Source organism: Mustela lutreola, chromosome 8, assembly GCF_030435805.1.
Source record: "Mustela lutreola isolate mMusLut2 chromosome 8, mMusLut2.pri, whole genome shotgun sequence".
Lineage (NCBI taxonomy): Eukaryota > Metazoa > Chordata > Mammalia > Carnivora > Mustelidae > Mustela > Mustela lutreola.
This window is the reverse complement of record NC_081297.1, coordinates 89,344,454-89,359,339: the sequence shown is the minus strand read 5'-3', so window position 1 is coordinate 89,359,339 and position 14,886 is coordinate 89,344,454. Positions and strand designations below refer to the sequence as shown.

The 14,886-nt window shown below is 35.5% G+C and overlaps 1 protein-coding gene across 18 annotated transcripts in view; it reads left to right on the top strand.

Moving 5' to 3' along the window:
* PLEKHA5 (pleckstrin homology domain containing A5) overlaps nt 1-14,886 on the top strand; it is a 277,031-nt gene that overhangs the window by 183,971 nt on the left and 78,174 nt on the right. For 6 of the 18 annotated variants that reach the window (XM_059185918.1, XM_059185935.1, XM_059185919.1 and 3 more), the window contains one exon: nt 11,012-11,092. The exons of 11 other annotated variants lie outside the window; for them this stretch is intronic. In XM_059185918.1, the coding sequence (XP_059041901.1) occupies nt 11,012-11,092 (81 nt within the window). Of the gene's footprint in view, nt 1-10,962; nt 11,093-14,886 lie in introns of those variants that run through there. One more of the 18 variants, XM_059185934.1, reaches the window with a different exon arrangement.

Here is a 14,886-nt window from a genome sequence, read left to right as displayed (position 1 = left end):
GTTGTATAAAAATGTTTAAGAATTCCAAGAATCAATAGCTAAATCTGTCTTATTTTATCAGTACATTTTTTTAAGTATCCTCAAATGCCTGTGGGGAAGATAAGAAACTCATTTTATTTTAATACTAACTTTTAAAACACCCTGAAGAGTAAGCTAAACTTTCTAATTTGCAAAAGTTTTGTAGTAGCATTGAGATAGCCTTTCAAGAAATGAAACTAAGTAGACACAGTCTGACCACTTTTAAACATACTTATGCCAAGAGAAATGTAAAAAGGAACAATTAACAGAATGTATGTCATTGGTACTGAAACCATTCAAGGTAAAAACCCAAGAATACTTTTTTGCATTTTGTTCTTTGTGTGCATGAAAGACAGCCTCCCTATAAGGGAAGAAATGCTAACAAGATGATTGAAAAGATTCTTGATGGCTTTCATTGTTCCTGTCAATTCAGCAACTTCATTCTGTGGAGCTATTAGGCAGGATCCCATTTTCTCTAATATTTCAAGGGGTCTTGGAGCTTCTATTTTTAGGAATGATTGATAGAGAACGTTTCCAGGGGACATAGAATGGGCATTTGGCAAAAGCAAGCTAAAGATACTGGAAAAATGAAAATATGTTATTTAACATCTATTAACCCTGCTAGTTACATGGTGCAGAATATCTGTATTTTCTTACGCCTTGTTATTAAGAGGAATCCTTTCTCCCTTATACTTCCTTCTTCGTTTCTGATTCAGTCTCTCCCTTTCTCTGCATAATCTGATCACAGAAGTAGTAGGGAGAGAGTGATAATACCCAGGGAATTCTTAAGCAGTATATGACATCATAATGGCAGAACTCTAAGAAGACTAAATAGACAGTGGGTAGACCAGAACTGGAAATTCTGAAAGACCCGCGGATCCCCTTACCCAAGAATTCAGCACTGCCACAGGATGCAAACAGCAAGAGGTTCTTTATTGTTACGCAGGCACCTGCGGGTGGTCAGCGCGCGCTGTATGTGTTGATTCTGAGCTCTTGGCCTATCCAATGCCTAGACATTATTATCATGGTTTTCCTATTTCTTACTAGTAACTAATCTGTCCCTTTTTGCTGTTTTCACTCATCTCAGCCTTAACTGGGGAAGTTCTCTGGTTTTGGTTTTGGTTTTGTTTTTTAAGCGGACTTTGCACCCAACACGAGGCTTGATCTCATGACCCTGAGATCAAGACCTGAGCTGAGATTAAGAGTCAGACACTTAATTGACTGAGCCACCCAGGCGCCCCAGAAGTTTTCTGGTTTTCAGTGTTCCCTCCTCTGAGCATTCACCTACACATCATTTTACTAGTTGTCTCTACCCCTGGATTTCTTCCAGAAAACAGAGTCTGTGATGTGGGCGTCTTGATTTGTGCTTGTTCTCAGGAAGTTTATTTTGGGAAGTGATACCAAGGTATAGAAGTAGAGAGAGTGAGCAGGGAAGGAGGGAATATATTATCAACTGCCATACACAACTTGGGCCTCATCTGACTGATACTTGTTGATGAAACACTGCAGAATTGCCCAGCTGAACAGAAGGAGGGGCACCCATCCTGTACTGGCCACCATCTTCCTTGGCAAGGGCTACCTCTCGAGACTAACTCTCGAGCATACTGAGGTGGCGCATACACGAGCATCCAGTGGGTTCCCATGCACAATGTGGGTGTTGGCTCAGCAAGAGCGGAAATAAAAGATGTGCTAATAGGATGTAGAGAGGGGCACAAAAGGTATCCAAAACACATTACTGTCTTTCTAGTTACATGTTTCTAGTTGCTCATAGCAACCTGCACTTGGACCATCTGCCTTCAGTACAGTCCCAGCGTGTCCAAAATTTGGATTGTCATCTTATCCTTTAGTTCCCTGACTAAAACTAAAAGCAAAAATGGTTCAAACTAAAAAAAAAAAAAAAAAAAAAATGGTTCAAACTATTGTTCCCTTTTAACATCATTGGTGTAGTATTTATGGAGCTCATCATCCTTAGAGAAGAGTTCCCTGACTTTGAGAAGGGTCAGGACCTTTATTTTAGCTATTGCCTTAGATTTAGAACTCAAAAGTGGTTTAAGCCCTCAAGGGAAAAGAAAAAAGGGAGACCCAGTCTTCTCCAGCTATGGGCAGGAGAACCTGACACCAGTCTTGGATGGTCTGATTGCCTAGACGATGAAAAGAAAAACCAATAGCAGCCTACCTAGAAGGATCTAAGATAGGACAGTCCTGTTCTGCCACTCCAAGGGTAGAAATTATACACATGTATTAAAATGAAAGAATTAAATCAGACAGCTTCCTGGAGTTACAGTATGTTCTCCTACTATTTTATCTCCCAACACCATCACAATTAAAGTTTAAAATACCATGAAACCTTGATGGAGCACCTGGGTGTCTCAGGGGGTTAAGCCTCTGCCTTTGGCTCAGATCATGATCTCGGGTCGTGGGATCGAGCCCTGCATTTGGGCTCTCTGCTCAGCGGGAGCCTGCTTCCCCCTCTCTCTGCCTGCCTCTCTGCCTACTTGAGATCAGTCTTTCAAATAAATAAATAAAATATTTTTTAAAAATACCATGAAACTTGAATTTAAAGTCCTTTAAGAACATTTACTAAAAACAGGAAAATCATGACGTTCTGTAGAACCATCTGAACAGGTATTTTAGCTAAATACGTAATACCTGCATGGTGTTTATTCAGGATATTAGAGGCCATCATAACACCCTGTATGTACTAATAAGCTCCTCATTACCATTTATAAAATTTGGGTCATATTAAAAGCACCTGCCACTCTGTGTCTTTCAGCTAACTCCAGAAATTTACCAACTTCTTACTACAAAATAAGGTCTCTTTTCGATTTGTCATTCAAACCCTCACTCCTCTACCACCACCACCCCAACCTGTGAAAAACACTTCCTTCCCTAGAGCCCATTTTCTCCAGCCAGCATTCTCAATGCTGCTTTAAAAGCAATCCCGTTCTCTACATCATGCATCTGCCCGGTCAGTACCTGTTTGTCCAGAGCTTAAGTAACACTGCAGTTTCCAGAGCACCGTCACATACAGCATCCCACCCGGGCTGCCCATATACACATACTCTGTAGCATGTGGGCCAGTTGAATTTGTCCCCATAAGTCGGGATTAATGCTTTGCCCCAAATCACATAACTAGGATGACTTCATTGTATTAAGGAATTTTCTTTCCTTTTTTTCTAAATTTGTTTGCCTTCCTTCAGAATTAATGGAGTTGTTCTTAACATTTTCTTACCTAACAAGATGGCAAAATGAAAACAATTTCCCCACCCCTCCTAAATGCATAATATTTATATAGTTCTATTTTGTATTTACCAAAGCAGGTATTTTTGTAACCCAAGGGCTGTAGCTTTTCTTTCTATCTCATTTTTATTAATTTTTTCAGAATGTTCATTCAGCAAAGATTTATGGAGCTCAGTATGTAAGGCAGGAAGTTAACTATAAATTCTATAGAGTTACTATAATTTTTTTTTTACTATAAATTCTATAAAGTAGAATTCTTTAATTATTTTCAAAGCCCAGGAAGGGAATAAAGTTGAACATAAAGGCCAAAATCATTTTTAAGATTGAACTAAGAGTATGATCATAAAGCGGATAAATCTTTAAATTAATGCTATTCAGTGCTAGTTGTAACTCAGAATACAATTCCTATTAATAAAACCCAGGTCCTTGTGTCTAGAAGATATTTTAACTTTGAGTTAAAGCACGAATATATTTTAGAGCAGATTTACCCACAGCCAAAACAAATAACCTTTTTCACTAACAGAGATACCAGATTTTCACTCTTGGAACGTTTGTCCCTTTAAAATGATGGGGCACCTGGGTGACTCAGTCCGTTAAGTGTCTGACTTCGTCTCAGATCATGATTCCCAGGGTCCTGGGATTGAGCCCCTGCACCCTGCATCATGCTCCCTGCTCAGCAGGGAGTCTGCTTCTCCTCCTTCTGTCCCTTCCCCTTACTCCTTTGCTCTTGCTCTTTCTCTCTCAAATAAATCGTTTCTAAAAATTAAAAATGGTATCGTTAAAACACATGCAAAGAAGAGAAAAATACAACTGTATTAAACATAATACACACAATAATACATTTTTACAAAGTGGATTTTGAGTTCTTTAACTGTTTCTGGCTGCCTGTGAATCCCAGGAATAAAAATGGTAGTAGCATCAGATAATAATCTATTCCTTGAAGCTGAAGAAACAGTGGTTAAGAATGAGTCATTAGGGGCGCCTGGGTGACTCTGTCGTTAGGCTCCTGGTTTCAGTTCAGGTCATGGTCCCAGGGTCCTGGAATCAAGCCCTGCATTGGGCTCCCTGCTTGACAGGAAGCCTGCTTCTCCCTCTCCGACTCCGCCTGCTTGTGTTCCCTCTCTGACTGTCTCCCTCTCTCTCTCTCTCTCTCAAATAAATAAATAAATATTTTAAAAAATAATAATAAAAAGAATGAGTCATAAAATCCTCTTAGTATAGTGGATATTTGATATGTAACTTTGCTTTTTTATAGAGCTTTATATGTCACCTTGGTTCATAAAATACAAAAAAAAAAAAAAAAGAATGGGTCATTAAATAAAGAAAATAGTTTAAGCCACCAAAGTAAAAATCAGACCTATAAAGTTTATCCTATAGCCAAAAGGATTTTAATTTAAAAAAATAATAATTTAAAAGACCCTTGGTAAAAAAGGGTGAAACTCACTGTGAATAAATTATATAACTAAATTATTTAGAAAGACATTACCTGAGACCTTCAAATATACCAACGGTATATATTTCTCAAAATGGGGGTTCTAAAAATCCAGCAGGAAGTGATGTTGTGAGTACAGAGATTACCCTCTTTTTTTCCTGCTGGGCTCAGGGTATTTTTATAATGTTTCTCCATAAGTGGGCCTTATAATCGGTGGTCCTGAAGCCAATACTGACTGTTTAGAAATGCTTCTGCTTTTTCCCTTAAGGGCGTGTCAGGTATGTTTGACACCTATGTTAGTGTCCCAATTTATTGTTCCTTTTTTGTTTGTCTTTTTTTAATCCATCTTTCTCCCTTGGAAAAGAAAAAGAGAAAATATTATATTGTCTAGCTGCATCTTTTAAAGTACCATTGATTCTTCTGAATATATAACAGTAGTAATACTTTCCCAAAGCTTTACTTTTAGAAAGCCTGTATAGCATGGACAGTTTATTCAGATTGCTTTAAGATTTTCACAGTAATAGACCTCCAGCCCCATCAGTTATAAAGAGACTTATTTACATTCTTCTATTTAAAAAGTCACTTCAGATTTCCCTGCTCCCTGTTAAACAATGAATAGTTTCAATAGGTAGTCATACCCTTCAATCTCAGGTTCTTGGACTTTCAGATGTTCCTGGAGTGAGAGTGGAAGGCATTTACATTGTCATTATCTAAATGACCTGTTTATAAAGACCCCTGCATTCCTCAAAGCTTCACCCTAGGCATGTCAAATTCTTTAGCGTTTTAGTCTTGCCACACTTCTTAGGAGTTTATTGATCTAGACGCAGGAGGACATTCTTGAGAAATGAATTCTTCAGTGATTAGGCCATCAGGGGTTTTTGCTATTGTTAAGACAGATTCTCAACTTAAAAATTCTTTTCCTAAGAAGTCATTAAGAACTCGGGAAAAGTCCATTTTCCATTTAAATGGAAAATGACAGCACAGAAATGAGTCCTCTCATTGGTTATCAGGACAAAAGCTCTGTGGGGTAGAAAGGAGTCATCCAGGCTGCCTGCTCCCAAAAAGGAGGAAGCTGTTAGCACAGCATTCAGACTCAGACTCAATTACAAGACAGAGCTTGCACAAATGTTTTCCCCTTCTGGGAAGAAGATCCAGATCAGGGGAAAAATTACACTAAATTTACTTGTCTAGAATTTCTAAGCCTGCTGTCTAATATCATAGCCACTGGCTATATGTGACTACTTAAATTTACATTTAAAATAGTTACATTTTTATAAAAGTAAAATTCTTCCCCCCCCCCCCCATCATACTAGCCACATTTAAAAGGGCTGAAGAGTCACATGGCTACAATTTTGGACTATAGCAATATAGAACATTTTCATCATCAGAAAGTTCTATCGGACAACAAAACACAATTCTAGACAATTCATTATATAAACTTCTAAAGACCAATTAAGCCATTCCTTAACCACTTCTTATATTTAAAGGAGAATTCAAGAATTAATCTCCTCCAAGGATAAATTATATGAATGTCTTGACTCTGCTCACTGCTAATCTTTCTCTTTTCTGTCATTTACCCCAAAATTATTCAGGAGCATTTATCTCATGAGTTAGAATATCTGTTCCTTTTGCATTAGTAGCTTGTCTAATTTCCAAGATAAAGACTTTGAAACTGGTGTTTAGGAGTTGCTAAACAAATACGACAACTGGCAGTAGGATTCTTGACACCGCAGGTCCCCCATAACTCTGATGAGTCCACCAATATTAATAATGAGAGTCAGTTGATTTTTTTAAGGGGATTTAGTATCTTAATGTTTTATCTCATATAAAGATAGTTGTTTTAATGTAGATGTAACACTTGCATTTAGATAATTAGTTTGGAGTTTTTCATCTTTTGGTATTTATGCAGATAGCTTGATTAACATTTAGTACCAACTCATCAAGACCTTGAAAAAATCTTTATTGGGAGACAGTTGAATTAGTCCTGAATTACTTGAGTTAGTGCCAAGATGGGACCATGGTTATGAAGCCTGATTTCCTGTCAGAACTATCAGTGGACATCCTTCAGAAAGACAGAAAGCAAATATAATTCTCAGGGCCCTCCTTTCCCGAATACCCAGTCAGAATTGCCAGAGCCCAGCCCTTGATACCATGTTAAATGTCCATAGGTGATTTTTTTTTTCTTTTCCGTCAGGTTTGAAAACTATTGAGGTAAATATATTTATCACAATAAACACCAAAGACATAAAGCATAGTTTTTCTGAAATAAGAACACTGTCTTAGTGCTCTCTAACCTTTCTCGTGTATGGCACACATAGAAAGTGACGGTATTTATACAGCACCTTGGCGGGAACTGGAGGAGGTGCTATTAGGAGCATGTAGGCCCACTGAGGACTGAGGTGGTCCCTATCTGCACACACCTGTATCCCATTCCCTGCCCACAGGTGTCAGTTGGGAAGTTCTGTTCAAGATCCTAGGAAGTACGACATAGTTACATATGTAATATGTACAATATGTTCTCATAGTGTTAAAGTAAAACAATTTGGTAACAGTGCCTGTTCTTCAGCTCATATACTTCCTGGGATTCCATTTTACTAATAATGATTCCATAATTACACAAGAGATGGGATAAGACTATTTACGGAAAGGCAGAAGCAGTGAGATTTCGGATTTTCTGAGGGCACTACATCTACCTAACCAAGAGCTGTTAGGACAACTAACCAGTGGGCTGTTCATGATTTGAAAGGGAGTGGTCCTGTGTGTGGTGGCCCTCTCTTTGCATGTGGTATGTGACAGCTGGAAACTGAACACAATCATCAGGAGCCCATACAATGAGTTTGGTCCCCATTAAACAATTTCACTGATCTGACTGAATTTTCACCGTTTGTAGATTTATTGAATTGGAAATACTGGATCTGCTTTATCTCCAAATATATTCTAGAAACAGGCTAGCAGTTCCTTTCACTAAAACACCCCTCAAATATTCTATATTTAATACTTGGAAACTAGCTTCTTTTTTATTAAATATTTTATTTGCTGATTTACTTGACACAAAGAGAGACACACACACAAGCACAGGGAGCAGGAGAGGGAGCAGCATGCTTCCCACTGAGCAGGTAGCCCGATCCCAGGACCCGGGATCATGACCTTAGCTGAGGGAAGATGCTTAACTGACTGAGCCAACTAGGTGCCCTGAAACTAACTTCTAGGACTTACCCTGAAACAGCATATTCCATCTGACTTTGGCTATGTAAACATTACGATAGCTTTTCAGTTAAAGTAGTAAATAATGACTTTAAAAATACATAATGCATAATACAATGAGCAAGTTGGAATTTCATGCTCAAGTTAAAAAAATCCAATAATTCTCTTCTGATTTGAAAACAAGGATCCTAGATGGTGTTAAGATAGTGGGGTAAAGTTCTGGCAAAGGAATTTTTAGACCATCCTGTCACTTTGGTATTTTAATGAATCAGAGATTCTCAAATTGTTCATTAGAATTATCTGGGAATCAGGGTATCTGTATTCTTTTCAAGTTCCTCAAGTGGTGTGTATGTGGCTTAAGAATCCCTGGTCTAAACTTGAATTTTGATTTCTCAAGTAATAATTTAAAGGGTAGAAATGGTATTACAGGTAGTTATATATTTACAAATGTGTTGGGTAGCTTACTTTTTTAAATTAGTTAACATTTTTTCTAATAAATTTCTGATATGGATACAGATTCCTAAGACAGAATAAAGGTTTATAAGAATTCTTCTAGGTAAGGACCTTACTACACCAGACAAATCCAGTAGGTTTCTTCCCACCTTAATTCCCAGCCTTGAACATGATACGAACACATGGTGCTAATAAGATTTTTCTTTCTCAGAGGAAATGATTATTTCATTAATTTTGTTTATTTCATGTTTATATATTTTTATCCTTGACTCTTTAGTAATATTCTTTTAATTAGAAAATCAATATCTACTCTGGGGAAAACTTGGAAAATGGAGAAAAGTATAGAGAAAGAGAAAATTTGCAGTCCCACAATTCAAAATAATTACTGCTAACATTTTTATTCCTTTGTTGTACTAAATTGTCAGTTTCTAGGGATGACTTCTAATTTTAATAATCTAGGATTTGATATGTATGAAGTTTTTCATAATGAAAAATAGTCAATTTCTGAAATAATCTCTGAAACACTTTGCAATTTGTATAATTTAAACACTATTTTTACTTTTAGTTTTTCTGTTCCTAAGTTAGGTTTTTCTTGCAAAAAGACCCCTTCTCAGTGTCTGAATATTTAATAAGCTTTAACATGTAAATCAAACAGACATTTTTAAATCACAAATATGGCATCCCTTGATACACATGCATGTTTACCCTCTCAAAGTAGTCCACTAAATAAGTTGGGCTTGATTACCCTTCTGTAGAAACCATATTGTCCCTTCAAGGAAATTTGCCAGCCTTAGAATATGAACATTTATCCTTAATCTGTACTGTATTGAAGCTCCACTTGGAGGTGTGAACCATGTTGACCTAGCCATTTGGCACAAGGGCCGATCAGTAGTGCCAGGTTTCCAAGACTCGATGGGCAGTTTCAGTTTGACCTTGAGTATCATTTATATTTGGATACTCTCTGATCTCTATTACTTCTTACAACATTCATGCTCCTGACCTTCACGCAATGCAAAAAAATTTGAGTCCAGTATTATTTTGACTATTCCATGGTATGCTGTTGGAAAAATAGTAATGATGAGATTGCTTGGAAAATTAAATTTTAAAATGGATAGGGACTTAAGCTTACTGTGTTATATAAAGTGTGTATCAATACAGTCAAATGAGTAAGACAAAACAAAAAACAGTTGTACTTAATCCAAGATCTACATTTGACTAAGATAACTAATGTTCCCTTAAAACATAGAAGGCATATGAAAACTTAAAGAGGTCTTAAATTCCCAGGATAAAAGTTTTTTTTCTCCTAAAGTAAATTTACATCTGTAGTTGTATGATTATAAGTTACTTTGCAACACTGTTAAAAAAAATTACCCTGAACTGCGAATCAACACATCTCTTTCTGGTGTACATGAAATGTCACCTGTAAATGCCTTAGTCCCTTACTAAATAGCGTTGCAGAGGAAAAAAAGAAGTTTATATTTAAATGATATGCAGATGTTGAGATTTTTAAAGAAATTATTTTTTAATAAATTATTTAGGTTGAATGAAACTTAAAAAAATTAAACCAGTCACCATTTTCAAATTTGACAATCAAAACATTTTATTGACATGAAATATTGGTAACTAGGCTGAAAATAAAATTGTCTAGATGTACACTTTTCAGGATTTATCTTTTATTTATATTCTGCATCTATTAGTCTCAAGATTAGTAAACTTTTATTGTAGATTTAATGGAATCCGTAAAGTAGCATTTGTTAACTGTAATAAAATGCTTATTTTCTATAATTTGCAGGTTGAAAATCATGTAAAGTACATGTTGCACATTGCAATTATAAACAGACTTGTCTACATACAAATGGTACAATATCATTGGCCTTTTACTCTCTGTATATTATGATGATTCTCTTTTGAATGCTTTATCTCTTGAGTCCAGAACCTCCTAAAACAAATATTTTTCTAGAGGCAGTAATTAAGTACAACATTAGCTGGAAATGTGAAACATGGTTTTAGTCTTTTTAGGAACCAGGGAGATACATCAAGACTTTGCTCAATAAATTTTAGTTTGCATGTCCTTGAAATAATTCTGCATGTTGTGTTATGCTGTAAGAAGATCCAAAGCAGACTGTGTACAGATGTCTATCAAAATTAACCTTAGTGAAATATGTGATTATCTAAATGACAGGATATATTGAATATTATAAAATTTTAATACAAGAAAACTAATATTTTTCTGATCAGTTACACAAAGAACTGAGTATCATTTTAAGCTTTTTTACTAAATCAATTAAATGATACTGTTTTCTCCTTTTAAGTAGGTTTTCATCCTATAGTTTATTCTTTGAATAAGGCATGATGCTTTATCATCTGTCCTAGTATATGTAAGAATATTCATCCACTATATTCATTGTATTTATAAAGTAAAACCTAGTTGCAGCAATATTGCAATTAGTAAGCTTTTCTATAACCTGGGAAGTATTTTACAGCATTTAATACTTGCTTGAAATGGTTTATATAAGTTAAAATCTGTACAACCTTGGGGTAAAATGTAAACAACTGCACTATTAGGAAGATATTAAAGTAGAGGCTATATTTACAGTGTCGTCTTTCAAATCTAGCTGTGCTGTAAACTGATGTTTGCTGTATGCTCCTCCTGATTTGAAATAGATGAAAGAAAATGAACCTATTATCACCATGGTTCACACAATGATTGAGAACTCGGCGCTAAGACCCCAACTGTACCAGCAAGTAAGGTCTCGGACAGTGAATGATACTGCTTTATCATCTGCAAAATCCCTCAGTGACAGTTTTGGTTTACCCCCAGAGTTACTCATAACATTAGTGTTTTCTTATTTCATTTTTTTGTTTCTGTCTATTTGGAAAAATGCAATTCATCCATGCTTTTTAAGATGCTGCAGTATTCTTAGCATGGCTTTGCTGAACATTTTGCTGTTGAATATTAAGTGTGCCATTTTCCTGAAGTTTTTGTGCAGAGTATTTGATTGATACGTACTTGGAGGTCTGCAGTACATTTGCAAAATTTTTACTAGTTGCCATTAATTTCGGTTAACTCTAAAAGCATTAGAACTGATTTCTAGGGAAAAGTTTAAAAAAATCTTTTTTTTTCCTTTTAGGGACAGCCCCCATCCCACCCTACCCCACCCCACTCTTAGGAATAGATAATATTTGTATGGGAGTTACTGAAATCTAGTTTCTATACTGTGGTATAGTAAGACCTAAAGAGAGCTACTTCTTGACATACTGGGAATATCTTCTCCCCGTATTCTTATCTGTCATTTTTGTGCTATCATATACATCATCTTACCTCATTCTTTTCCCTAACTGAAAATAGATGCCATGGAGCTGGCTGGCTTTAATTTAGGACCTTCGTAATCTGCAGATCTGCAAAAGAAGTCATTTTATACATTCCTATCCAGTTTTTTTTTCTTTTGGGTTTTTTGTTTTGTTTTGTTTTGTTTTGTTTTTGGTATTTCATGGTCTAAATGTTCTTAGCTGTGTGTTTTGCAACATCAGCTTCTTCCACTTCAACACCTTCAAATTACTGTGGCCTATGACCTGTTACAATACTTTAAAACTCATATAGAAGAAGAAAAACTAACTAACATGAAAAATGAATGTGTTTTGATTAAAATACAAAAAAGCACCTAGTAAAACAAAGCACCTTGAACTCTCTGGCTTTCCAGGCCTCTGGTTTGCTTTAGTCCAGCATCACTGATGGCGGCCGTACAGCGATTGGTAGGACTGTGAGGGGACTCTTATTTCTGAGCAAAGCTTTCTATCAATAAAGAAATGAAGTGTTAAATATTTAAAGTTAAACAGCTTTACTTTTCAAAGGAAAATGAAATCTTTGTATTTTAAAGTAACCAGATTGGAGAACCTTGACACTTCATTCCAAAATGCCACTGCTGAGAACCTTTAGCCCATGTTCTGGAATTGATACCTTTCTCAGTGGTGACTGAAGCTGTTACTTTATCATTTTATGTAATGCTAAATGACTAGAGATCAAAGGCATGTTGCTATAATAGGTTATATTTTCAGTAAGAATAATAGCCTGGGTTTTCAGTTTGGTTTGGATTGGCTTTTCTTTTTTATATTGATCAGTCATCAGGATTGATGATGCAGAAGTCATTGCTGATTGAAATTACCTAGTTGCACTAAAAGTTCTAACTGGAGTTCTCCCAAAGTGTGACAGTATCTGAGAGCAGTCTTACATACTGGTGTCACTGACCAGAACTATAGATTTATATAAATATATTTCCTCATTATTATCTTTCCTTATTAAGTATATGAATACTTGAAAGAAAAACCTGAAATTGTACAAAGAGATCTGAATGGCTAATATCAGCACCCATTCATGGGCATGAGATAGGCCACAGATCACCAGGTAATAATTCCTGTTGGCTCTCAGTCCTGTGTAGTTGTGGTGTCTTCAGGCAGTCCTTTTTTAAAAAATCAGCCATTAATAAAGTACTTAATTGTTACGGGACGCCACTGTTGGATAACAATGACCTTCAGACTCTCTTCCTAAACCCTGTTTATTCATTTGCATCAGTTGAAATTAGATCTTATTTTTTTCTTCAGATTTCCATTACTATGTTCTTATCCAAAGGAAATCTTCATTGAAGTTTATTTTGTACACCCTTACAATGTGCTTCTCTGACATTGCATCACAGGTTCCTGAAATACAACTGAAAATATAGTGATGATATCATGTTTTATGATCTGTTACTCTGAATCATAGCCATTGGGGTTTCTCACTGGTGAACCTTTATGTTTGCATTTTCTTAGAAAGAAGAGGACATCAGAAAAATTACCTATGCGGGAATTTTTTTAGAATTGGTAATATAAAAAGGACCTAAAGCTGAATCAAAACAAATGCTAAATCAGTGTACATTGTGTTGAAAGATTCCTCTACATTTAATAATCATTCTACCATCTTTTACAATTACCTTTTTGTACTAGAGTTTTTATAAAATAATAATAAATACTTGTTTTTAAAGGTACAGCTAATTTTAACAAATACCTACAGTCCTGTGAGCATTTTTTGAGTCCTCATAAAATGTCTAATTTTATCACATATTTCCCCAAAGCCCTTTTTTGGGGGTTTACATATATATATTTATGAATTTTAAAATATATACATATGTATATTTTAAAAGGATACTGTAGAAAGTTAGATTTTTATTAACAAAAGTAATTTAATGGCAGCCCCATATTTTTAAGTATTGTTAGATATTTTATTATGAAGAAGCTCTTTCTAAATATAGTACATATCCTCATGTATGTATGTCAATAATAAAGTTTGTATAATACACTTCTCAAATTGAAGCTTGAGCATGCCTCAGGCTTTTAAAATTCTATATAGCCCATTTTCATTTGCTTTTCTAGTGTTGTGAGGTACTTCAAAAAAAGGTATTCAAACCCAGAATTTTTTTTCTTTTGCTAGAGATGAGTTTGAAAAATGGAAAGTTTTGCCATGAAACATGATTATGCAGAATTTAATGAGAATATTCATGAAATTACTTTTTTCTTATTAGGATTTTCATAATGATGAGTAAGTAAGCGAACTTCTTCAATTCTAGATTGAAATTTTTTAAGTAAGAAATTTTAAAGTTTTTAAAATTTAGTTAAAATTAGTTTAAAATTTTTAAGTAAGAGATTTTTTAAGTAATCTATACCCATCTTAAGAAGAGCCTCAGTAGGAGTACCTGGGGGGCTCAGTGGGTTAAGCCTCTGCCTTCAGCTGAGGTCATGGTCTCAGGGTCCTGGGATCGAGCCCCGTGTCGGGCTCTCTGCTTGGCAGGGAGCCTGCTTCCCCTTCTCTCTGCCTGCCTCTCTGTCTACTTGTGATCTCTATCAAATAAATAAAATAAAATCTTTAAAAAAAAAAGAAGAGACTCAGTAATTATTATCAGTTATGAAAAATAGGCCATGCTTAAAAGTTAATTATTTAAAGAATAATCTTGTTTCCTTATTGTTTTCTTCTGATAGCTAAAAGCAATATATCGTGCAAGGCTGATTATTTTAAGATTTTATTAGTGTCTAATAATGAATATTTTTATTGAATAATTTTATAAAAAATTTAAATAAATTTTTTAGTGGTACTAAAAATAGAGAAACAATGAAATAAATCTAACATTGTGCAATATATTTATATGGCTATAAGGATCTATCACTCCTAAATGATAACACAATACACATTTTTTTATTAATTTGCCAACCGATGTGAAAATGAATATGCAATAAGATTTCCTAAATAAAAACAGTATACTAAGGGATGCCTGGGTGACTCAGTTAGTTAAGCCGCTGCCTTCAACTCAGGTCATGATCCCAGTGTCCTGTGATAGAGTTCCACCTGGGGTTCATTGCTGGGCGGCAAGCCTGCTTCTCCCTCTGCCTGCCCTGCCTGCTGCTTCCCTGCTTGTGCACTCACGCGCTCTCTCGCTCTCTCTCTCTCTGACAAATAAATAAATAAAATCTCTTTAAAAAATAGTATACTAATAACCTAAATTTATATTCCA